Source organism: Haemaphysalis longicornis, unplaced genomic scaffold (genome assembly GCF_048455015.1).
Source record: "Haemaphysalis longicornis isolate Haplotype H1 unplaced genomic scaffold, Haemaphysalis longicornis Haplotype H1 scaffold_9, whole genome shotgun sequence".
In the NCBI taxonomy this organism is placed as follows: Eukaryota; Metazoa; Arthropoda; class Arachnida; order Ixodida; family Ixodidae; genus Haemaphysalis; species Haemaphysalis longicornis.
The window spans coordinates 142,166,054-142,190,449 of record NW_027526460.1 but is presented as its reverse complement, the minus strand read 5'-3'; the positions used below and the strand labels follow the sequence as shown (position 1 = coordinate 142,190,449).

At 46.6% G+C, this 24,396-nt stretch overlaps 1 protein-coding gene across 1 annotated transcript in view; it reads right to left on the bottom strand.

Moving 5' to 3' along the window:
• The window catches only part of LOC144152552 (solute carrier family 41 member 1-like), a 52,055-nt gene that overhangs the window by 9,139 nt on the left and 18,520 nt on the right, over nt 1–24,396 (bottom strand). The window contains exons 5-12 of the mRNA XM_077683850.1: nt 19,103–19,243; nt 17,143–17,391; nt 15,556–15,700; nt 15,318–15,464; nt 10,203–10,347; nt 9,067–9,140; nt 7,526–7,660; nt 3,140–3,288 (exon numbers count right to left, since the gene is read on the bottom strand). Of these exons, the coding sequence (XP_077539976.1) occupies nt 3,140–3,288; nt 7,526–7,660; nt 9,067–9,140; nt 10,203–10,347; nt 15,318–15,464; nt 15,556–15,700; nt 17,143–17,391; nt 19,103–19,243 (1,185 nt within the window). The remainder of the gene's footprint in view (nt 1–3,139; nt 3,289–7,525; nt 7,661–9,066; nt 9,141–10,202; nt 10,348–15,317; nt 15,465–15,555; nt 15,701–17,142; nt 17,392–19,102; nt 19,244–24,396) is intronic.

Below are 24,396 nucleotides of genomic sequence, written 5' to 3'. Positions count from 1 at the left end.
ACACCCTTCGGACACCGCCGACAACCAGTTTGTTCACAGGCAGCTTGAGCAACCAGCTTATGCTGATCCCCAGGGCTCGAGTTACGGCGCGACTCTGGTGCCTTGGACCAAGGGTGCCATTATGCAGGGAAGCAAACGAACTTTTGCTCTGCTGCAATAAAAGTTATTCCTCCTCCTCATTGCAGGCAGATCAGAAAAGGCACTGCAAAGTCTGCCGCCTTTCCTGAGCGCATTTTCACTCCCCGCCATTTCCTTCAGCACCAAGTATGCATCACTTTCAAAGCAAAGCATGCAAAGCATGCTTTCCGCACTGGGCGAACAGAGTAGAACCGTGGGCCTGAAAATTAATATGCAGAAAATTAAAGTAATGATCAATAACCTCGGGACAGCACAGCAGTTTGAGATAGGTGGCGAGGCAGTGGAAGTGGTAAGCGAATATATCTACTTAGGCCTAGTTGTGACCCCAGATCCCAACCATGAGGCAGAGATAATTAGAAGGATCAGAATGGGCTGGGGTGCATATGGTAGACATTCTCAGATAATGAATACCAGCCTACGATTGTCGCTGAAGAAGAAAGTGTATGACAGCTGCATCTTACCGGTACTCACCTACGGGGCAGAAACTTGGAGGCTCACTAAGAGGGTTCAACTTAAATTGAGAACAACTCAGCGGGCAATGGAGCGGAAAATGATAGGTGTAACATTAAGGGACAAGAAGAGAGCGGAGTGGGTCAGGGAGCAAACTGGTGTTAAAGACATATTAGTAGAAATTAAGAAGAAGAAATGGACGTGGGCAGGGCATGTAATGCGAAGGCAAGATAACCGCTGGTCATTAAGGGTAACAGAGTGGATCCCTAGAGAAGGCAAGCATTGCAGGGAGCGGCAGAAAGTTAGAAGGGCAGATGAGATCAAGAAGTTTGCGGGGATAAATTGGTCGCAGTTGGCACAGGACCGAGGTAATTGGAGAATAATGGGAGAGGCCTTTGCCCTGCAGTGGGCGTAGATAGGCTGGTGATGATGATGATGATGATGCATCACTCCTGCATTCGCATGCCACAAGACAGAGGTCCCTACTACAGGTAAGACTTTTTTTAACAGCGGAGTGTTGTTGCTGGCCGTAATTTGTGCGGCGCCAGCAGAGAGCCCCAGGTCATGGTTACTCCTACCACTTACAGTGCATGTGAGCATGGGCCTCACAAGGAGCACCTGGCATTGTCCAGGCTTGCACGTGGCACTCGCAAAAAATGTCGAGAAAACAGTTCAAGTGCTTTAGCGCCTCAAGGGGAGCAGCACAGGACAGCTCGCGCTACAGACGCCCAGTTCGCGAAGCCGGTTCTAGTGCATGCTGACGCATTCCACTCTGGGAGAAACGCGCAAGCCAGGCCCGCCAGTCATGCATGAGGAAGACGATGATATAGACGGATATGACGATGACTACTACAGTCGAGCCTACTTATAATGATACTGTTTATAACAATATATTGGGTATAACGATAAACGGTAACTATGGCACTGTCCACGTTTGTACTCTTGCTGTGGTAAAGTAAACCGCTTATTACAATGCTCAAGTGTTGCGATATCAAAGTACTACCACAGTGCAAAGCGACGACAGAACATGTAAATAAAAAATTTCAAACCTAATGCAATGCGTTGTGGTGTGTCCTTCGGTGCTTAGATAGAAAGAAATCCTCCAGCTTCGCTATGGTTCAAGCCTTGCACGACTTAGTGCCAGCTTCACCGATTTTTTTTTTCCCCAAGGCACTTTTGGCATTGCAAGACTCAGCATCCTCTTTGTTGCCCCCTTCTACCTGTCACCACTGAAACTTCAGTGCTAGCTTGATTTGCCCAAACCATGCTTACACACAATGGAGTGCATCTACGCTGCTTCTTTTCCAAGCACATCCTACCACACATCTCAAAACAACACCATGCACGTGCCTTCTGGAAAGAGAGGCAGCCGGGGAAAGCTGCTCTGTTGCAACTCACAATGTCACCCATCCAAACATCTCACCAAGCAGCACATGTGCTTAAGACAGCGTTTGGTGCAACCATGAAGCAAAAATATATACTTTGGAGGTGAAACACCCACACTGCAGCAGACGACCAGATAACATCACGATGAAAACCAACACAAACTACAAAGCTTTGCAGCTGCAACAGCGACGAAGAGGAAACCGGCACCTGACAGGCGAAATGATAGTGGCCCCAATTCACTCCGTGACTGTGCAGCCGAATGCCGATCGCAATGGCAGCACAGTCTCTTATCCCGTGACAGATGCCACTAGAACCTTGGCCAACTGCTTGTGACGTTGTCTGGCCAACCTTAGAAGCGCCATTACCCCTCCCGCCTTGTTCTTGCTCCGCGGATGCAACAATCTTGTAGCTGTGCTTCCCATAGATAAGAATGGAGTGAATTGCACGCACACGTTTACAGGAACCCAAAACTGCTTGCTACTGTGGCCCTTTGCTGCTTTTCCCCCTCTTTATGTCTGCAACACATTCCAGAAACTTTCGGCTTTTGCCCCACTGATAAGCACATCGTGTGCTACACCCACATCATGCAGCACTAGGAGAAAGCACGCGTCAGTTCCTGCTTATGTTAAAACAAGTTGTGCCTAAACTGGTCGTAGACATAGCCACGATGAATGCAACTCATCAGCACTGGCCCTACCGATTTTGCTTCACTGACAGAACAACAGAGGGCGCCAGCATCCTGAGAAGCTTTAGAAAAGCTTCTATCAAGGTGCAGGCTGGGAGTCGTACATGGGCGTGCACAAGATCCAGCCAGCTGTTGTACACACAAGACAGTACGCCGAACTACCACAGCACTCCAAGCAATGAGGGATAGAGGAGAACAAACAATCACTCTGTTGAAACGTGCAAAAATTTCTCAGGGTACCTAAGTCTGCCCACGTGCTTTGAAGGCCTGGTGACACCCACCAACAAGAGCACGTCAATGTCAGTGGTTTGCGCGCACATGGTGCTACGAGAATGGAACCAGTGGCCACACTGCTAGTGAACAAAAGCCATATTACTCCTACCCAACCTGCTGCGACCAAGTGCTTGCCAGTGGCCGTGCTGGGGAGGAACTGGCAACTCCACACGACTGCTTGTGCACACCCTGAACATGCCAACGCACCTGCAGCAGGGCGGCGGTCAGGTAGCAGGCGAGGAAGAGGGGCGTGATGACGCTCTGGCCCGAGGTCAGCAGCCGGATGGTGTACACAAAGATCAGGTGCCCCGGGAGCACCATCAGCATCAGCAGCCGAGCCGTCCGCGCGTGGGCGTCTGCGCACAGGAGGACAACAGTGAGAGGAGGCACACCCCCAAACCTACGACGAGGCAGTGACTCCCACCCCACGGTTGCCAAGCCCACTTCCTGTGCCCTTTCACGGAGAGGGATTATCCAAAGTTCAGCACAGTAGAAGCAGCCGTGTAATTCGTGTAAGTCTTGGCTGAATGAATCTTCATTTCTCACTCATGAACTGAATGGACAAGAAACTTACTTTCAGATCGCAAATCTTCTTACACAAATAGTGTTCCACTTTGGCAAACAGATACCCAAAGTAGTTCATACAAAAAACAGCACTCAAGATGGGACACAAGGAAGGAAGTCTACACACACATGGTGGAGGCCCCTTCCTTGCGTCCCGTCTTGAGCAGTGTTTTTTGTATGGAGTATGAACCAGCAAGCCCACACACTTCCTTTACCTGGGCTAGCACAGACCCATTTTGGGCAAGGCTTACACGTGTCCGGCTTTGTTGCACAACTTGGGTGTCACGCAAGAAAGCAAACCCAAAAGGGGCTTTTTATGCGGTGAAGCTTGAAAGCTTGCATGTCCTGTGGCAGAGCCAAATTAAAGCAAGTTTCAAACATCTGAAAAATTTGAATACTTCAACGGTAGAACTGCGCTTCGAATCGAATATCAAACACTAGTCACAAAGTGGTCAATGTTTTGAATATTTGCACATTTCCCCAAAAATAATTATTCGCACATACTACCGCAAAGATATCCCCTAAAAAATGGCTTTAGGCTTTATTTTTGTGGCTGAAAATGGATTTCATTACTTCAGAGGGGAGAGAGGGTAGGAAGGTGCACACATTTTGCCATCAATGAGCACAGCGTAGTGGTGATGGTTGCTACTAAATCTCATTTTGAAAATTGTTCCAGTTGATTTGCCCAATTTTAAGCTCTGCAGTTTATCAGCGAACCTCAGGCATAAAAGATGCTTTCATTTTTTTTACGAAAATTCACGTTGTGCCCTCTTCTACAGCTCCGGGGCTTGTTCCAGCTGACAAAAAAGTCCCAAGGCAATGAATAAATGAATGAATGAATGAATGAATGAATGAACTGAAACTAGGTGCTGGTGTAAGCACCTTGTGCTTAACTCTTCGTTACCCCGCCTATTAAAATCAATCACCGTGATTTATATTGCCTATTTCGACATGTTGTTGTCATTTCTCTTGCACCTAATGCGGCCAGTGGTTAGTCTAGGCACTGAACTTCTAGAATCAGTTTAAATTTTCTCGCTCCGGTGACATTGAGATTTTTGACGGTGTTTTTTGTGAGCTGAGGTGCGTGTGTTTTTGAGGAAAGGGGCATCGCTACTGCACTTCACAAAAAGGGATGCCACTCGTGGTTAGGCTGCATTACCATAATTTTTTTTTTATCAAAAGGCCCCTGGCAACTCGAGTACCAAATAATGTTGTCAGCTTTGTAATCAGACAGTGTTGAGAGGTGACAATTACTTGAAAATGACACCAGCTATTCACTAGTGATCTTTGGTTCGGAGAAAGAGTCACTTTATTCTGCCAAAGCTGATTTCTGATGGTCCCCCGCATGTCTAGCAAGTGTGCCTGGCATTTTCAGCAAGTTTCCAACAGTTTCGGTTTCGTTTTTGCGTTGCAAAATTCATATTTGGCACCACTACGCAGTTACCCAACTACAAGCTCATTTGCCATGGCGTCTCTGTTACCCGCTAATGTTCCTCATAACAAGCATGCCGCTCAAGCTTCCACTTTATCTATGCCTTACTTCTGCGATAACAGCTTCCACTGAAAGTCGAAAGATAACACCAAGTTGGCGGATATCAGCTCAGATGAGGAGAACGCTTCCAATGGGCCTTGAACACCACCAGCTGCTCACCGGCCAGTTTCGTTTTTGTCCGAGGGTATTTCCAGAAGTGTTAGTACAGCTGTCTATTCTGACAAAGTCTCCAACAGCCTCGTAATTGCTTCTTTTCGAATGTGTTAGGTGGCGCTGCAATGTAGTAGGCTCGTAGTGCTGAACTTACTTCACAGCACGACGGCGGCTTGGTGAAAGCTTGCTGGGCACGATTCTAGCACATCGTACCTTATTCCTGCAAGCAGGGCTACCATAATGAGTCAGAACATGATAATAAACCGCAAATTAAAGTTCTGAATGATAAGTGACGATCAGATCGTCAACAAGCATCTACCACAGAGTTTGGTTTTCAACTCCAAGCGAATTTTTTTTGCATCGCTTGCTTGCCTTCAATATTGCCGCGAACAATGTACGGGTTTGTTTATTTATTGTTTGTTTTTAATGCCCGGCCACGCCCGGTTTTTTATCTGTGTCCCATGCGAAGCGCGTGTTCCATTCTTTATTTGTATGCCGCACGGGCTACCGTATTTACCCGATTCTAACGCGCACTTTTTTCGCGAAAAAAATAGGCCGAAAAATCGCATGCGCGTTAAAATCGGATACAAAACCTAAACTGCCGAAACAGCAGAAATTTCGTCCCACCCTTCGCCATCGCCATCTCAAGATGGCGCCAAAGCTTATAGCAACCATTTTTCTGACGCAGCAAGCCTAGGCGCCTAGGCTTTTCTATCGGCGTTCACACAAATCGTCAAATCGTTTCACTCGCGCGCTTGATAACAGCAATGGCACCAGCAGCTCCCACGCGTTCAAAACGAGCGGTCGGCTGAAGCGTGCACCTCTGGAGAAGCTCTCGGGATGGGCGTGCGAGGCGTGGGCCACGATCCTATCGACCATGGTTGAACGTTCGTTCAGAAGTGTGGCATCTTTCTCTATGGTGGCATCGCGAACGCGCTTGAAGGCACCGAGGCCGAGATGTTGTGGTCAGCGGAGAGCGACGAGGAGCGAGATGAGTGAGATTACTTCGGGAAATAAATCGCCCGTTTCTCTCACAAAGTCCCGTGCACGTTAGAATCGGAGGTGCAAGTTTTTTCAGTTTTTTTTGCAAGGAAATTCGGGTGCGCGTTAGAATCGGGGGCGCGTTAGAATCGGGTAAATACGGTATCTCATTCAGATAAGCAGACTGTTTCGCCCTAACGTCCCAAGCCCAGAATAATCTTCTGTGATCTACAATGTTCTGGATGCGAATCGACGGTTCCAGAAACACTCACGCCGAAAGATAAAAGCCTGCAGAGCAGACGCGTGGCATTCCTTTCGACGACACTCGCCCGCGCAAGTCAATTTGTTGAACGCTACTTCGCCGCCTCTGTATTCTTTTGAGTTGTTAGGGGAGCACAAGTTCGCTCCAATAAACTTGTTTTCCTTGAAGACAACTGCGTCGTCTTTGAAATCATTGAAGTCATAATCATTGAAAAGGTGTTTTTACATCACGTGGACGCTAACTGGAGCCTTTAATGATGTCAAACCACCAGATTTCTTCCAGAGAACCATCAAAAATTTAAAAATTTGAAATAGAGGTTGGGCTTCACCGCAAGACACTGGCACCACGCGTGCTAACATTTTTTTTTATATCTGACGTATTGTACCGCGCAACTCAATTTTTTTTTCTAGGTCAGGTTCTTAATTAAAAATGTGTACCTACAAAATGTATATTCTAAATTTTTTCTACTACTGGTAATTTATTATACATGATGCCACTTAGAAAAACAGCGCCAAAAAACGATACGGCAGGGAGTAAAGACAAACACTTTACCCCTTTAGTGTTTGTCTTTACTCGCTGTCGTATCGTTTTTTGGCGCTGGCGCTGGCCTTGGTTGCACCTTGCCTTGAGTTGGCGGAAAACTGCACCACGAGTTAGTCCGCTTGGTCATGACACTATCTATGATGCTGGATTCGTTAAACCGTTAGATTGTGCGAAAACAGCCCTTTTTTCCCGATACAGCTACAACGGTGATCAGTCAGAGCAATGACCTTCCACTGGACCTCAAAAGAGGTTGCCACAAGTGAGCCAGACTGTGTGCTGATTTCCCTTCAATGGTGCGGGATCAACTGGCAGTGCCAAAGAGAAGGTGCAGTAAAAGGCTCTGCCATCCTGTTTCTGCAGCGAATGATTGTGGTCTGCTAGCTTTGGACTCTGCTGGCTCACTGGTTGTCTCGGAGCATGAACAACGCAAAATGAAAGCCAGTTGTTCCGGGGGGGGGGGGGGGGGGGAGAGAGAGAGAGAGAGAGAGAGAGAGAGAGAGAGAGAGAGAGAGAGAGAGAGAGAGAGAGAGAGAGAGAGAGAGAGAGAGAGAGAGAGAGAGAGAGAGAGGGAGGGAGGGAGGGAGGGAGGGAGACTCACTCTTTCCGCAGAAGGCCGAGCAGGGGTCGATGCAGACCTGGGCGTCAGAGCTCGGGTGGCTGCCCAGCTTGGAGCGCTGGGCCAGCAGGGTGGTCAGCTTGCACGACTGGATGGCCACCAGGTTGCCGCCCACCCCTGCACACCAAAGGGGAGAGAGAGGAAAGAAGCGGGTTCATTTATACGGCATGCACGCTGCTGGCCACCTCTGCACTGCTCATCAGAGGTTTGCACTTGATGCTGAAAGGTCCATTTTGCAGCTGTTTTGTACCTACATTGTGTTGTCACAAGAATCACCAGGAGAGGAATAGAAAGGGCAACTTTTCTTTTCTTTCTTTTTTTTTTTTTTTTGCGAGAGATTGCCCTACGGCATAACAAAAATTTTTCATATGTACAGCACTGGAAGACTAGGCAAAGAAATGGGGAGGGGGAATGCAGGCACATGGGAGGAAATCGTACGGCCCCCCTCAACTTCACCAATACCTGGGCTTCGCAACAATCTGCTTCAGTACACGGCAATTTTCGCTGGGATTTTTTTCCTTAGATACGTATACAAAGCTTTTGCGAGAAAGGGACTTCCTCAAGTGCACAAGTTCACCACTGAAACTGTTGGGATACGTTGACTATTGCTACCCAGGATCAGGGTAGCAATTGTGCGCCAGGATCAGAGTGGGCCACCTTTTATATAATATGTCGCAGTATCTCTAGGTAGTCGGCAGTTTGCTGCAATGGCCACTTGTGGCCAAATCTCGCTACAAAGAGTTCACAATGAAAACAAGCAGCGTGAATGCTCGCACATTATAAGACACCGTGTTACGTAAATTTCATCATGTCTGAGTTACACTGCCAGTCGCTGCATTGGTACTATTCATTTGGGCTTGGTTTTACTTTGTTGCCGCAACTAACAGCTCCACTTTTTCTCTAAAATGGACTGCCTGTAGCTATGCTCAAAGAATCAGGATGTAAAAAACATTTTCACCTGCATTCAACTTTTTTATAACCTTTCACTTTAGTACTTTGTGATGGGCACTTCGCTGCTTCTGCTTATGACATAAGAAACACTGTGCAATAACACTGTAGCAACGATTCTGCGAGCACATTTGGTAAAAAGGAGACAGCAACACAGCATGCGCAAAGTACTGGACCCTGGAGTCAGTTCCAGTGTGGTGCCATTGAGCACGTTCGCAACCAAACTGAACCTTCTGCACACACAGGGCAATGGTGCCTGTTGACTAGTAGACACCGTCCTGGCTCCACTGTAACTGCTCCTGACACTGCAACTGCTTACGCCTCTGCAACTGGCATCTAAACTGGCCAAAGTTCTTGCACGAGATCAGCAACTCTGTGCCGTGGCATGTACTGCCAGCGTCCACGAATGTAAGGTAAATAAATCTAAGTTAACAAAAATAACAGGGGGCCTAGGATAGAACCTTGCAGAGCCCCCCTGCGAGCTGGTGCGCAGTACAAGGCCACGTGGCACATTGTGCTCGGAGAGGCTGCCTAATCAAAGAGCTTATAATAGTATCTCAGAGAACAGCACTGACCGTTTATCACAGGTTGAAAGACTGCCAGGCCATGGTAGGTGGTGACCGCAGCATCCAGGATGCACCCACCAACGCTGAACAATAATTAAGGTTGGCAAAAGGAAAGGACAATAAATGCCATGCCCCCCAACCTTCTCGGTGGAGGCTAACCATTAACACAACTCCTTTGCAGCCTGTCTCGTTCCATGACCAATGCTTAATCCCTATGCAAAAACCAAGTCTGTGACCTCCCCCTATCATAACGGGTACTGAAATGAGCTGCAAAGCGCATTAAATTCTGCTGCGTCTGCTCTGCACATATTTATCTTTGAATGCTGTAGCGTCCAGAATCATCGAATTGGATCGAGAGCAATGCTGATTAAACATGAACAGCCTAGGTTTAGTGCCGGCAAAGCGGTACCCTTTCCCTTATCAAACAAGATTGCCCTATGTGTCATGCAACAAAGGGAGAAAATGTGCACTACATTTGAAACACAGGGTGAACAAGGAGTGAGCATACGCTTGTACATGGCAAAATGCGAGCTTGGGGTGAAAAAAAAAAAAAAAAAAAAGACAATCCCAGTTGCGTTCTTGTCACAATGTCCCATGGCATCTGTTCACAGAAGAAACGTAGATGTGCTCCCTAAAAACACAAACACAAAGAAGTTAAGGCCGTGCTCGCAGCCTAGGGTGCTTCAATGGGCGCGTAAGAGCACCCTAGTAAGACCATGCAGCAGCTTGTAAAACCCTCCAGTAGCGACTGATGTAAAAAAAAAAAAAAAAAAAAGACGAAATAAAGACAGCACCTCTATTTCTAACACGCCTTCACTTGAGTGATGATAAACAAAAAACAAAGACTGATTGAAAGGTAGATTGCATTTTAATTGGGTTCACGCATGTTTTGGTTATAGTGCGGTATCACTTATAGCGGATTTTTGCGGCTCCCGCGACGTATGTTATAAGCGGTCTGCACTGCATTTTAATTCAATAGCGAAAATTATTTGCAAATATTCGCGCAATACTAGGAATTCCCATAAAACCCTGCTAAAAATTTCCCAATTATGATTGGGCATTTTGCCAGTTGTTTTTTCCCCAAATGAAAGATTTAAGACCTCCCCTTTCAGGGAGACAGGACAGCCAGCGGCCGACGAGCGTACCTGGAGATGGCCATGGCGCAGATGACGGGCACCCAGCCGGTGCAGAGCACCTCGCGGGTGTAGGGGTTGCGCTGGGACAGGTACACCCACAAGGGGACACCGGCCAGGAACACGCACACCACCAGCGGGGACAGCCACACCACGTCTGCACCCAAAACAGCCGGGGGGTCGGTCTCCAAGGGGGCTACAAGCAGCACAGGCTAGCACTGCAGTACTGGCATCAGCTGCGTGGGGGGCACAGCCACCCACCCCCAGCGGCCCAGTGTGGGGCCCACCGTGGCCCCTTGTCACAGGAGGGTGCCTCAGATCGGTTGAGGGGGCCTTTGGGAGCCTACTATACTACCACAGTTGAACCCCTTTATAGGAAACACGCACCGGGCAGCAGTTTCTGTTTCTTATACGAGATGTCTCTTATAAGCAGGGAACTATGTTCTCACCAACTGATCAGCCCATAGTTCAATGTGGGCACCGTACGACTAGAACAAGCACAAAGGAAGGCTACAGCATGTTGCAAAAGGCTTGTTCTAATTATGTTTTGCCCCCAGAATTTATGAAATGCTTCTGAATCTTTCTTTGCTTCATAACTGTATTTACAATGCTTTTAGAACAGCTCCTGCAAGCTTCCTCGTCTTTCACTGTTTGCAGAAGATGAATCGTAGATGTTCAGTTCACAAGCCTGATGAATAGCCAGAGCGCACAGCTTCTTCCACTGTGTGCTCTGGCTATTTACCAGGCCTACAGGACTCAACATCTGCCATGCTTCTTAATTGGAGTTACGCGATTGGGAGAGTGCACTGTGCACTCCTGGTATTCTTGGCTTGCGTCGAAGCCGCATGCGCGGTCGTACTCTACGCATGGCGGCAAGCTTTAATTACTTCTGTATGTTGCATTTCCGCTGGCAGGGCTGCTCAACGTTGTCTCATAGCTGACTGAACGACTGTGTGTTTGCTGAATTTATAATAAATAGCGACTGCGGGTGTCTGCTGTCCCCTTTGATTCCACAACGGACGCAACTGCAGTTAGTGACTGGTGGCACCGCATCTAAAGTTAAAATGTCTCTTACAAGCGAGATTGTAGATCAAAGTTCGAGGATAGCTTGTCCTTTATAACCAATTATTTTCTACATCTTATGTGGGTGAATAGTGCCTTTTATACCAATATGTCCTCTTACATCCATGCCTCCTATAACAAGGTTCAACTGTAGTGATTCATTAGGAAGAGGAAAAAAAATTGCACTGGGGATATAACTGAGCTCAGCAGGGCGCACACCCGCATACAACCCAGTGTGGCAGAGAAGTACAGGGGGAGTGAAAGGACAGAGCAGAGTGTTCGCCTTTTCACTGATGTGCCGGTACATCACTTTCATTGTCACTGATGTACCGGTACGTTTTCGCATTTCCCCTCTGCAGTGTCACTGACGTACCGGTACATTCCCCATTGTGCGTTCAAACATTCGCGCAAATCTGGCGCACCTGGACTGTTCGCACCATCTGTCGAATTTTTCTAGCAGCTCGTATTTTCATTCGCTAGCTCTAGCTCTAGCTCTATACGACGGTATATCGAAGAGTACGCAGCAACTGCGCCCACCTTTCGTTGCTGGTGGGCTTGGTCGCTACGTGCGCTGTACTCTGTTGGGATGAGTGACCATGTGGCATGCGTGCGATTACGGGTGCACAGGTTGATGTGTCATCTGCAACGGGTTTCTAGTTTTTTTTTTTCTTTTTTTTATTCTGTTCCCGTGTCTGCTATGGCATGCCAGGTTATCCCAGCATGCCATTGCCTCTCCAATAGATCGAAACATGACTCAATCGCGGCTTTCACTCACTCGCCGCGCACTCACTTGTTGCTGTCAGTGGCAAACGAGGTGGTTCTATCGGGTGTAGCCCGAAAGCACCCATTCCCGTTTGACCCCTTCCCGTTTGAACCCATTCCCGAAACGCCCTTCCCGCTTGACCCGTCCCGTGTGCGCCCGTTTCCGAAACGACCTTCCCGTTTGGGCGCTTCCTGTTTCAGCCCGTTCCCAAAACGCCCTTCGCGCTACAACCCGCTCCCAAAGCGCCCTTCTCATTTGAACCCGCATCGTTCCAACCCATTTGTATTTCTGAAAATATGCGTTACCGTCTTCGAAACTGTTCTCCAAAATGTGCTTACAAGCAACAGGTCATGCACTGAAAACTTTTATGCAGGACATTTTCCGGAATCGACCGATATTTCCGGCCGATAAAAGTTTCTGAATGCCTTAGGCCGATACTGCCCTTTTGACACAAAATTTGTAGCGGCGAAAGTGTACTAGAAAGATACCCAATATCTTGAGTAATGCACGCATTGAATTTTTCTGCAGTTGGTGTTCGTACGTGCAGCAAAAATTTATTTATCAGCCACTCGTATGCTCATTGTTTGGAGCGTAGCTTTGTCTTCGGGTTTGAGAGATCTAGATCAAAGATGTCCGTAGGAGAGACTTTAAAAAGGCAAAAACATGTGCATAAATCCGAGAATCGACTACTAATGCCTTTCCTGCGCGAGTAATGGGCAGATTTTTTATTTATTTACCGATACTTTACGGCCTGGTCGGGCTCATCTAGGAGTGAACATAAAACACATCAGTATTGGTTGCCGTAGTTTAAAAACGCCCAACACAAATAAGTAAAAGACATAAATATGTAATAGACGCAAAGAGGTCCGAACGCAAAGGGGTCGGAACAACGATATGCATTCGTAATGTATTCCAATTTTAAAACACCACGATTCAACCAGAACACACATTTCCAATACGTGGGGAAAATTCTTCTAACGATACCGAGTTCCTGTTCGTTCAGTTAACTTATTCCAGTAAGAAATTGCACGAGGAAACAAAGAGAACTTTCGAATCGTAATTCAGCTGATTGGCTGCCTAATATTCCTACTATGATGTCTTCCCGCTGAACGACTGAAATGCCCTTGGAGGTAGTATTCCCGCGACAATTTTAAGTTTGTGTAGTAAAAAAAATTTAGGCTAGAGACAACCCTGCGCTGCTTAAGTTTCTGAAGGTTTGCGCTATTATGCAAATTGAGTATACTAGAGTGACGGGATCTTATCGGCATTGATGTACACTTGTGCTATTATAACGATTAAATGTGTTAGTCCGCCAAATACGATTTCTTTCAAAGTGAGGGTGTTTTTGCGATTTTTTATTTGTGCTTCCGCGGCGCTTTTCTGGGCTTTTTGATTTTATCATTTTTGGTAACGGAGTATCAGATAGTTTTGATTTATTTAGTTCACTGTTAACATTTGTTGTCTTTTCTGGAGGAGGGGGGGGGAGTTTCAAATATGTATTTTTATTAGTTATTTACTCGTCCTTTGAGGAATATCTTGAAGCTTGAGTTAAAGTTGAGTTAAAGTTAGCTCTATAGTGTGGATAAAATATATGTTTGTGTATAAACCTTTGGTTGATCGTGTGTGTTAGTAGTTCCTCCTCACACTCTTTCGGGACACGGCCATGATGGCGTCGTTTAATGTAATAAAACTTAAGGGCCTGGTGTTTTGGGGGTGGATCTAAAGAAGCTAGAGACGACAGTCAGTCGACCGAACAAGTGCAAATGAGGGCAGACACAGGGCGACCCTCGCGACCTAAATACATTTAGTTAAGTGCATTTAGGTATTTTGCTGTTTTCTTTTTCAGAAGCAACGCGTTTGTTAATTTGTTGTTAATTTGTTAATTGGTGTGTAATATAAAAGATTTGTTTGTTAATTTAAAAGATTTGTTTGTTAATTTGTTAATTGTTAATTTGTTTATTAGGCTTTAATTTAAAAGATTAAAATATATTTTAATTGGTATGACTTGAATTGTAACCAAATGAAAAACAATATGAAAATGTTTTTATAACGTTTCATAAACTGGGTATGTTATTCCGGAAACGGACTAAATAGGAAAATACGAAACGGGAAGGTTCTTTCGCCCCGGGTTGAAATGGGAAGGAACAAACGGGAAGGTTGAAATGGTAATGGGTTCAAACGGGAACGGGCCAAGTGGGAAAGGGCGAAACGGGAAGGTCGTTTTGCGCCGGGTTGAAACGGTACGGAACAAGCGGGAAGGGCGAAATGGGAATGGGTTCAAACGGGAACCTCCCGTTCTATCAATGTTGTATCCCCTTTTTATCTCTATCTGCCATCATGATTTCACAACGCGTCCTTTCTGTGCACTGTGCAGGCTGCTGAAAGTGCTCCCTAGGGATGCGCATGGTTACTTTTGGATGGCTGAACGCGCGGGCCCTTCGACTGCGAACAGGAGTGATGGTTCTTCCGATTCCATCCGAATACGAGCCGAGCTCGAATTCGCATTCTGAGCGTTTCTCATATGAGGAAGGGTCGCGAGTTCCACAGCGTCAGATTTTGACGTTGAAGCGGTGGGGTTGTCGTCCCGGAAGCGTGCACGGCAAACTGAAAACATCTGGAAGAAAGGCGATTTCTCACCCAGGCTCTTTCCTTTGGACGCACTACGTTCCGGATGCTATCATAGTCAAATAAATTCGTATGCTTCTTCCTTGATATTCTGGAAACCAAGCCAACACTGGGGCTGCATCACGGCCAGAAACAGTAAAAGACAGTAAAGACAGTAAAAGGGTTTAAGAGATCGCGAAAGAGAGGAAAAAAATGGGGGGTAACCTAGGCTAGTGTATAGGTGGATCATCAATTGGGTGAAGGCTAGATGGTGTCCTAAATGGTGCAGTATTTTTGTGTGGAACATGTTTGAAGCAAGCATGTTATTTAACCTGTCTAACATGCTTCCCCCCTTTTTTAACCTGGGGAAGGGTAGGGGGAGGGGGGGGGGGGAGATGCAGCATGTGAACAACTTCCAGTGACATTGGTTAACGCAACACAGCCTCTGTGCCAGGACACAGAAACAAAAGCAAAAAAAAAAAAAGAGGGAGGTTCAGCTAACACTGTGTCACCTATCAGACACACCCTGGCAAATGGCCAAAAAGATGGTGGCCTTTAGACAGGCATACATTAATTCTGTTTTAGAATAAATTAAAACACTGCTCGTGCTGAATTTGATGTAGAAGACCGGACACTCTCATTTCACATGGAAGTACTTGATTCGAACTTGATTCGAGCCGCCGTGCACTATATCTTACCGGCCTGCTGAAAGAGTAGGCTGCTAGTGCCGGCCAGCAGGGCCAGGGTGGTGAGGTCGCCCAGGGAGGCTGCGATGGGGGTGGCCACGTTGTCCGGGTTCAGGTGCCACTTGCGCGCCAGCACCACCACGCCCACCATCAGGGAGCCTATGTATATGGAGGAAACGGAGAACACCATCTGACATGTTGCGCCTTATAGTGCTCCCTTACAAAACATCCATCTCCGCCCTTTCCTCACCGAGCAGGAGGCTGGCCACGCTGGCTGTGACCAGGGAGCTGGCACACAGCAGGATGGCGTGGGCCGAGTCGAAGCGGCTCTCCGTCAGGTACCCCATCAGCACCGCAAACAGGGACGCCAGGAAGGCCACCACCGTTGCCTGGCACTGCACCAATGGACACGCACGCACACAGTTCGTTTGCCTCCAGTAATGCATGGTACTCCCGAAACCACACCAAGCTCCCAAGCACATGCTGAAACTTTCAGCACCAAACATAGGCAGCCAGCTACAATGACCAACAGTTGTGAACTTTGTGGCCACTGGCTATCACTTGTGAGGATGGGAAATAAGTAGACAGCATGCACAAGGACTGGAAGTTCACAGAATGGCAGTGGGCTTTTCTGGTGGGCTTTTCCACAGAATGACTGCTGTCAGCTTTCTCTGCCTCAAGTTAAGGGGTTGATCTAGTACATATAGGGTTGACAAACAGTCATGTTTATTCGGTAACCTCGCAGAGGCAGAGTTTCCCCCGTTTTACTTGAACTCCAGGATGAACGAGCCACAGGCTGTACTTGCACGTTCAAAAGTACCATATTTGCACAAATATAACGCAAATTTTTTCCCCGAGACCTTCAAAACGCCCCCTCGCATTATATTCAGGCTTGAACATAGCATGAACTTTTTTTCTTGCCGTTCTTTCTTCAAATACCACCCTACTTGGCACGCGCCTCATACTGTTATGCCTGGAACGTGAGCCGCAAACCCCCTGCCCTAGGATTTTTGCCACGGAGAGCAACTTTGGCGCCAGCTTCTCCCGATAATGCCATTGGCTATGTTGGTAGTAGTCACATGACCAGGCGGTCTGGTCTGGAGGCGAGAGCTAACGCACGCACGGCACAGCATTGGCTCCTCAAGTCCTCATTGTGCTTTATTTTTTTCGTATTTGCTTCTGGCTTCTGCTTTCTGAGTCGCTGAAATGAACAGGCGAAATCAGTACGCCACCGAATTTAATTTAAGAAATGGGCGATCCTGCTGTCAAAAGAGCAAAAAAATTCAAGTGTGGTGCGGCATCTCAGACTGAGCGAGTCAACCATTCGAGGTTGGAAGAAGTGTCGTGACAGCATAATTCAAGCAGCACCGATTCGTAAAGCGTTCCGTGAAGCCAAAGAATGGCCGCTACCGTAAACTCGAGAATGACCTGGCGGAATTCGTCCACCAACATCGCGGCCAGTTTTGCCTGTAAATGCCGAGCTTGTGCAACTCAAAGCCAGAGAGAGCTTGCACGTCAGGTCCGTGGGCCTCGTGACAACTTCGCATTACTTTGCGTTATAAATCGTAAAATATATATATTTTTTTCATTTTTGGAAGGACCAAAAGTGCCCCCTCACGTTATATTCAAGGTCGCGTTATTTATGAGCAAATACGGTACATCTGTGGTGCTCCTCCCCCACTGGAAACTGTGTTACAATGCTCAAAGCCAAAGTTTGTCCACATGGACACTATCGTCACCACAGCCAGAGCCAAACGGCGAGTGGGATGGAGCGGGAGGAGCAACGGCCAAAGGCAAGCCCCCGTGTCGTCGTCATTCACAGCGATAAAAGTAGTACCTGTATGAGGGCCATGTTGCCGGAGGCCATGGCGAGGCACTCGGCGGCCGTGTCCATGTTGCCCAGGTTGGCCTGCGTGGAGAGCCGGGCGGCCAGGGTCATCTCCAGGTTGCCCTTGAGCCCCAGCAGGGCGGGCACCAGGATGAACAGCTCCGTGACGTGCACGAAGGCGGGCCACTGCTGCACCGCGTCCAGCACCAGCCCCGCACCCACCGTGCCGAAGCCCGCCGTCAGGAAGGGCACAAACACCTGCGGGCACATGGGCACACCCAAGCGTCGGCCGACTTCGCACCGGAAAACGCTCCAGCAACCCCACCACAGGAGCTACTGAGAACACTCGTTCGCATGAACACCACAACTCCATGCAGAGTTGGGGTGTAGTACACAAGCACCCTGTTCTCGATATGGCTCCCAATGAAGTGAACTTTCCTGTTGTTCTCTTATGGTTGTAACAAATAAACTGTGGTTCCTCTTTGATTTCTTTTACAATAACATTGGTCTGTAGTTCAGCAGTTGTCTCTAAACCCTCAGCTAAGGTAAAAGTCTACTTATTAATGCTGGCTGCTGCATTTGTTTCTGCCATTGAAAACTTTTTAGGAAGCTCTTAATTCAGACCAATTATTCTTTTTCTTTTGTGCTGACCACTGGTGCTAACCTAGGAACTGTGACTGCCTTTATGAAAGTTGGAATTTACGAAGCACTGACTCCAATTCAAAACTACTCAAACAAAATCATCATCTGCTGCCTACTCACTTCAAAAACAAACAAAAATTTTTTTCCCACAGCCCTACTCAAACGGAGTTGACCCCAATGAATGTTGGAAAAGTGGGAATCTACAGGACTGCCGGAAAAAAAAGAAGCAGGGTGTAGGCAACACGAGCGGTGGCTGCCCCTATTTCTGGCTTTCCCCACATGCTTTCACTCCATGAGTACACAGATAGCAAAATGGCTGCGCTTGGTGAACTACAAATTCTGAAGTAGCCACTGGGGCACTATGCTTGAGCACCTAGTCTCAACTGTTTAACACCTCTGCTACACGGTAACTTTCAATTGACAATTGAACGCTGCTGGCCTACAAGTCCGCCCTATGTATTTAAATGGGGAATTCGCTAGACATTTGGTTCGACTGCCTTTGGGAGGCCTTTGAAATGGCCGTGTAGCAGAGGTATGAATCAAATGAAGCAAGGTGCAGGTTACTTCATACGTACAGTGTGTTGCGACGATAATTGGAACACTTTAAAAATTTTTCCTGAGGGATCCGCTGCTCCGTTCACGCTCAAACTTCACACAAAGGTCGCATTTTGTGGTCTATTTTGTTTGACACCGGGAACAACAACGGTAGTTACCTGTTTATTCTGAAAATAAATAAAAACGATTTTTGCCTATGGGAAAATGGCGGCGATTTGGACGTGCGAGCCCGAAAACCGGGTTTTCTGATTGTCTGTTAGCTCATTTCTAGGTGCATTTTCTGATCGTCTGCTGCACCATTTGGCTCCGTACGTGAATCCCAAACATGCGTTTCACTCTGCAGGTGGTTCCGTCGTTCCAACATCAACTTGCGCTGGCTCGCACGTCCAAATCAGTGGCCATTTTCCCATAGGCAAAAATCGTTTTTATTTATTTTCAGAATAAACAGGTAAGTACCGTTGTTGTTCCCGGTGTCAAACAAAATAGACCACAAAATGCGACCTTTGTGTGAAGTTTGAGCGCGAACAGAGCGGCGGATCGCTCAGGAAAAATTTTTAAAGTGTTCCAATTATCGTCGCAACACCCTAGTAGCTTGACGTAGCAGCAACATCCCTCTTACTGTCCTGAGGCTTGCTCCTTGCGAGCGAAATGATGACTGCAGAGTACTATTGCGAGAAGGGGCGGGGAGCAACGGCATTGTTCTGCACCAACGTGTGCCGCATGCAGCATGTTGTCCCCTTCCCTTCCCTGGTGCATGCAGAGGGGGACCCACCTGAATGGCCACTACCCGCAGCCGCTCCTTAGTGATGGCAGTCTCCTCCTCTGCGGCCACGTCTGCGGCCACGTCGGCAGCGATGTCCAGACAGATGCCCGCTCCAGGGGACAGCGGTCGGTCACCACTCCCAAGCGCCACCTGATGGGAAAGAAGGAAGAAGGGGTTCAACACTGATTGATTAATTGATTGACTGCAGGGTTTAACGTGCCGACGCAACGCAGGCGATGAGGCACACCATAGTGGAGGGCTCCGGATTAATTTTGACCCCCTGGGGATGTTTAACTCGCGCCGAAATCTCGAACACACGGTTGTCTTGCTTTTCACCTCTACCAGAAAAGTGGCCATCGCAGTTGAAATCGAACCCGGATCCTTAAGCTCAGCAGCGCGATGTGGCAGCTCATGGGTTCGCAGCTCACACAGTGCTACGCTGGCTACTGGGATCCTCCCTTTGCACGTGCTGAAAAAACACTCTCCATCTTTGGTCTGCTGCTTCACTCAAGCTGCCTTTCCATTGCGCTCGTGCCACAGGGGCAATGAAAGATCTCTTCTGGGACGCCCTAGCAGCATCAGATGGTTTCAGTGGGAAACACCGACAGTTCGCCAGCCTGGGCTGTGAACTGTGTCGATGAGGCTGTGAACTGAGCTGTGAACTGTTCGAAGGTGGCAACATTAACGCACCCAAACAGAATACTAGGCAGGCTGCATCCACTGGAAAATGTGGTGCCTTTCTTAAACTCCCCTCAGCTATTACAACGATCCAGCAGTACGCATCCCGGGTGCACAGGCGTAACAGTGGGCGAGGGATTTTCGCCGAACAACTTGGCAATCGCGAGAAAAGCTCACTCAATTTGTCAACACAAGCGGTCAGCGTTTTTCACTACGTTCCAACAAACTAGTAATGAACAAACGTACGTTTACTGTGCGGCCACCGATGACATTTGTGAAATCAACCACAGCCAAGAGATGCGCATTGAGTGGTAGAACCTGAGTACATATGCTCCACGTTGATTTCAATTCATGGCTTTCTTCTGCACAGCTGCATGTCAGGCACCTATCTGTACTATTCACAAATACGCAAAGCATAATGAACAAGCAGGTACAGGTATCTTCTGTCATTGATTCATGCTCCGCAGATGTTATCGTTCAAACTGAGACTTGGCTGTCAGCTAAAATAAGGGACGAGACATTAGAATGCAAAGAAGCATACAACGTTTATCGTTACGATTGCAACGTTCATTCTGGTACGATGTATTGATTGCCACCGGCAGTGCTCTGAAATCTTCTTTGGTTAATGTATCATTCAACCTGGAACTGATCTGTGTACCGGTCTGTCTTCCTAGCCAAGATTGCATTCTCTGCGCATGTTCTAATACACTGTACCTACCACCTTGCCTTTGTTTTCTGTTGAACAACATGGCATTTGAAACACTGTCATTATTAGGTATGCGAATTTCCCATTATTTCCTTCGAGTGATTTCAACCTACCAAAGTGGCAAAGTGACTTTGTTACCGTTACTCAAAATTCGTTGGAGTGTGCCAACTTCATGAAACTGTGTTTTGACTTCAATCTAACCCAACTGGTTCACCAACCCACACACATTAACGCTATTTGTTCCAACACCTTCGACTTAATCTTCACAAAATACTCCCGATTTGCTTACTTTTCTTACTTACCTTCAAAGAATAAGTGATCACTCAATGTTGAATTTAAATCTGAAGGCGCGCGTTTGTACTAACAAAAGTATTAAAACTATCCATGATTACTCAAAGCTGACGTCAAGTCAGTGACACAAATGGAGTGATTTGTAAATGAATTTATAGCCAACTTTGAGCAACGGCCATTACATAAAAACTGGTCTCTTTTAAAGATAAACTTGTATATTTAATTGATCACTTTGTTCCACAAAGGCAAGTCCCCACTAATCTTTGTTCGCCATGGTTTAATGCCGCACTTCGATGCCCTACACAACAAAATGAAGCAATTGTTTCACTCTACCAAGCAGGTAAACCAACCTGACTGCTGGTTTCAGCACCAAAACACTCACGCCAAATGCATCCATGAAGTACCTAATGCGAAAAACTTGCTTTAATGTTGCTCTTCCCTCTTATCTACAAAGCAATTCCCGAAAATTTTGGTCTATTGTCAGCAGTAACAAAAACAAAACAGCACAATTAACACACTGTGTCATACCTGTTACAAGTAATGAATATCGCAAGCTTTTAAACAATGCCTTTCGTTCAGCTTTTCAATAAAGTTCTCCTCTGTTCCAACTGCCTCTAGCCATGATTTTTTTCCCAATGGATTCTATTGTAATAAACTGGGTAGGAGCTGGAACACTAACTCACAACTTAAAAAAAAAAAAAATGAAGAAAGCTAACATTAACCCGCAAGACTTGAAGGTAGCGAAGCTAGAACCATAAACATCCAACCATCATCATCATCATCATGGACGCCACTTAAGTCCAAGACTGCAGCCGATTTGCTTCTTCTTCACTGCCACAATGACCTTTACTCCATCATTGTTGCTGTAAGTGTGAGCTCCCTCCATTTTTTTGGAAGTGATAATCATTGGACATCACCTTGGAGGGGTGTACGCCATGAAGTGTCTTTCTCGTTCCCAGCAAGCCTTGCCACGATTATGGCGAACGCTGGGGTTTTTTTTGGGGGGGTGGGCCAATCTTGGTCAATCTCCCTAAGTGGGTATGCTTGGCCTGACAAACGTGCGGTGGGGACGCTGGGTGGTCGCCGCAAGGCACACACACACGAGCGTTCGGCATTTTCTTGCTATTTTTAACTGCGGACACGAAAAATAAAGATTTGCTAAAGGGCTTCACTGTTAAAATTTCTTCTTCGGCAGGTTCTGATGCCATAAATCCTAAAATATTAAAATGTACAGATTTGTATTCACCACCCATTCTTTTCGAGACCTTTCACCGGTCTTTGCAGTGTTCTCACCCACCTGACGATTGGAAGCAGGGCAAGGTGGTTCCCGTTCATAAATCAGGTACCACTCATTCCCCCGAGAACTACCGTCCCATTTCACTGACAAGCATTCCCTGTAAAATTTTAGAGCACATAATATAATTGCATTTAATTAGTTTTCTAGAAGAAAATTCCTTCCGCAACAATTCTCAGCATGGTGTCAGGAAAATGTTTTCATGTGAAACACAGTTTTTGTCTTTCATTAACCAGCTGTGTGTGGACAATGATCTTGGTTTCGACACCAATTTTATTTTTCTTGATTTCACAAAAGCTCTGATACTGCATCTCTAGACTTACTAATGCTGAAGCTTAGCAAACTCAACATTGACCCAAATGTACTCTTTAAAATTAAAGACTTTCTTTCTAACAGAACGCAGTACGCAACTGCTAACGACAGCTTATCCCCCTCTGGTAATGTCTGGCATGCCCCAAGGGTCAGTGCTGGGACCACTGCTCTTTCTTATTTACATTAATGACCTTCCTGATTGTATCACTTCCTCTACTATAAAGTTCTTCCCCAACGATTGTGCATTGTATCTAAAAATTGCTGGCCCGGCCAACATATTCAAACTTCAAACCGATCTTTACAACCTATCCAATTGGTGCAATAAATGGCTCATGCGACTTAACATGAAGAAATGTATATACATGCGAATTTCGCGTCGCGCTAATACTGCTAACTTGTGTATGTGCTTTTTCACATGTCAATTCACACAAGTACCTCGGTCTTTATATCACAAATAACCTGTCTTGGCAAGCGCATGCCGACTATATCACTAACAATTCTAATCGCATGCTGGGACATTTACAATGCAATTTTTCATCTGCACCTTCTTCGTTGAAACGTACTCTTTACAAAACCCTGGTATGTCCAAAATTAGAATACCCATGTGCCATATGGGACCCCTCCAAATCCATCCTCAACCTCGCTTTTGAATTGATTGTAAACTGTGCAGCTCGTTTAGCATTATCTAACTACACCCACCATTTTTAATGGAACTTCCCTAAAGAAGACACTCAAATTACCTGACCTGTCATTGTGGTTTTCACTCTTTTACAAAATCTGTCATTACAACCCCATTTTAAAAGAACAGCTTTTCACAATTCCCGCCCCATTTGAATCGCGGCTTGAAAGTTGGTGTGCCACCTAGTCGAACTAATGTTTATCATGACTCTTTCACACCCTGAACAAGCAGAGACTGGAACCACCTCCCCGCCGCCATCGCCTCCATCACGAACATGAATAACTTCAAGACCATCACCAATCAAGAATTTCTAACTCTATCGCTAGCACATTTTGTTGTTGTTAAACTCCCTTCGTTTCTGTAATGCCTCCGGAGCCTGAAAATAAATAAATGAAATGAAATGGCTGCACCCCTCACTGAACTGGGGGCCACAGTGCAACAAATTTTTGTAATGCACAGCACTGTGTAAACACTTGAGGACAGTCTACAAGTGATGCATTTTTGTGCGTACTGCCCACTCCTGCGTCTTCAGTCTACTAAAGACAGATTCACAGGCCATTTCAGAGTGGAGTTTTCAGGCACGTTGCACCCTCTGGTTTGTGGTTTGGAGACTGCATTTTCATTTCGCCATAGCACATTTCTCTTCAGTGCAGCAACAAATTTTTGAAACCCCAGAAAAAGCCTGAGTTGCGAAAGATGGCTACCTCTGCACTCAGAAAGGTCCCAGCATCCACTGCAAAACTTCCGTGATGGCAGAAGCATCAGTTCCAAGAGCAGTAATTACAGGAATTAACTTAGAACGTGGGTGATATCTAGCTTCACTTGCACCTGGCTTTGCTCGCCGTAGTGGCCAGTTAGTCTGCTAGAGCAATGCAACAAACGTTTGTCGTCATTTGTGTCCAATGCCACCTCGTCAGTGAGGGCACGGCCTTTCATCTGAAAAAGGATCCAGGCACAGACTTTGGGATATAGCTGAAAATCAGTGTCTGCATCACCATCTGCTTCAAGGATTGTTTCGTACAGAGAAAACTGAAATGCTAGGGCACCATCAAAATTGTTTTCTAATGAGTACTGAAACATTTTGTATACCACAGTAATGTTTTTTTTTCTTGTGTGATATAACCTGTCCTTGCAGCTTTCTCAAGCCAAAAATTTGTATTTGTATTTTATACCGCAGTACTGTTTGCTGTTTTTTTTTCCTTGTGGGATGTAACATACTATCCTTGCAGCTTTTTCTCAAGATACTCATTTGTATTTCGCAATCTGAGCTTTGTATTCACACCTGTTACTTCACATTTTGCGGTTATTCTGCCGTCTACTGCAGCCTACCTCTCTTCATCCCT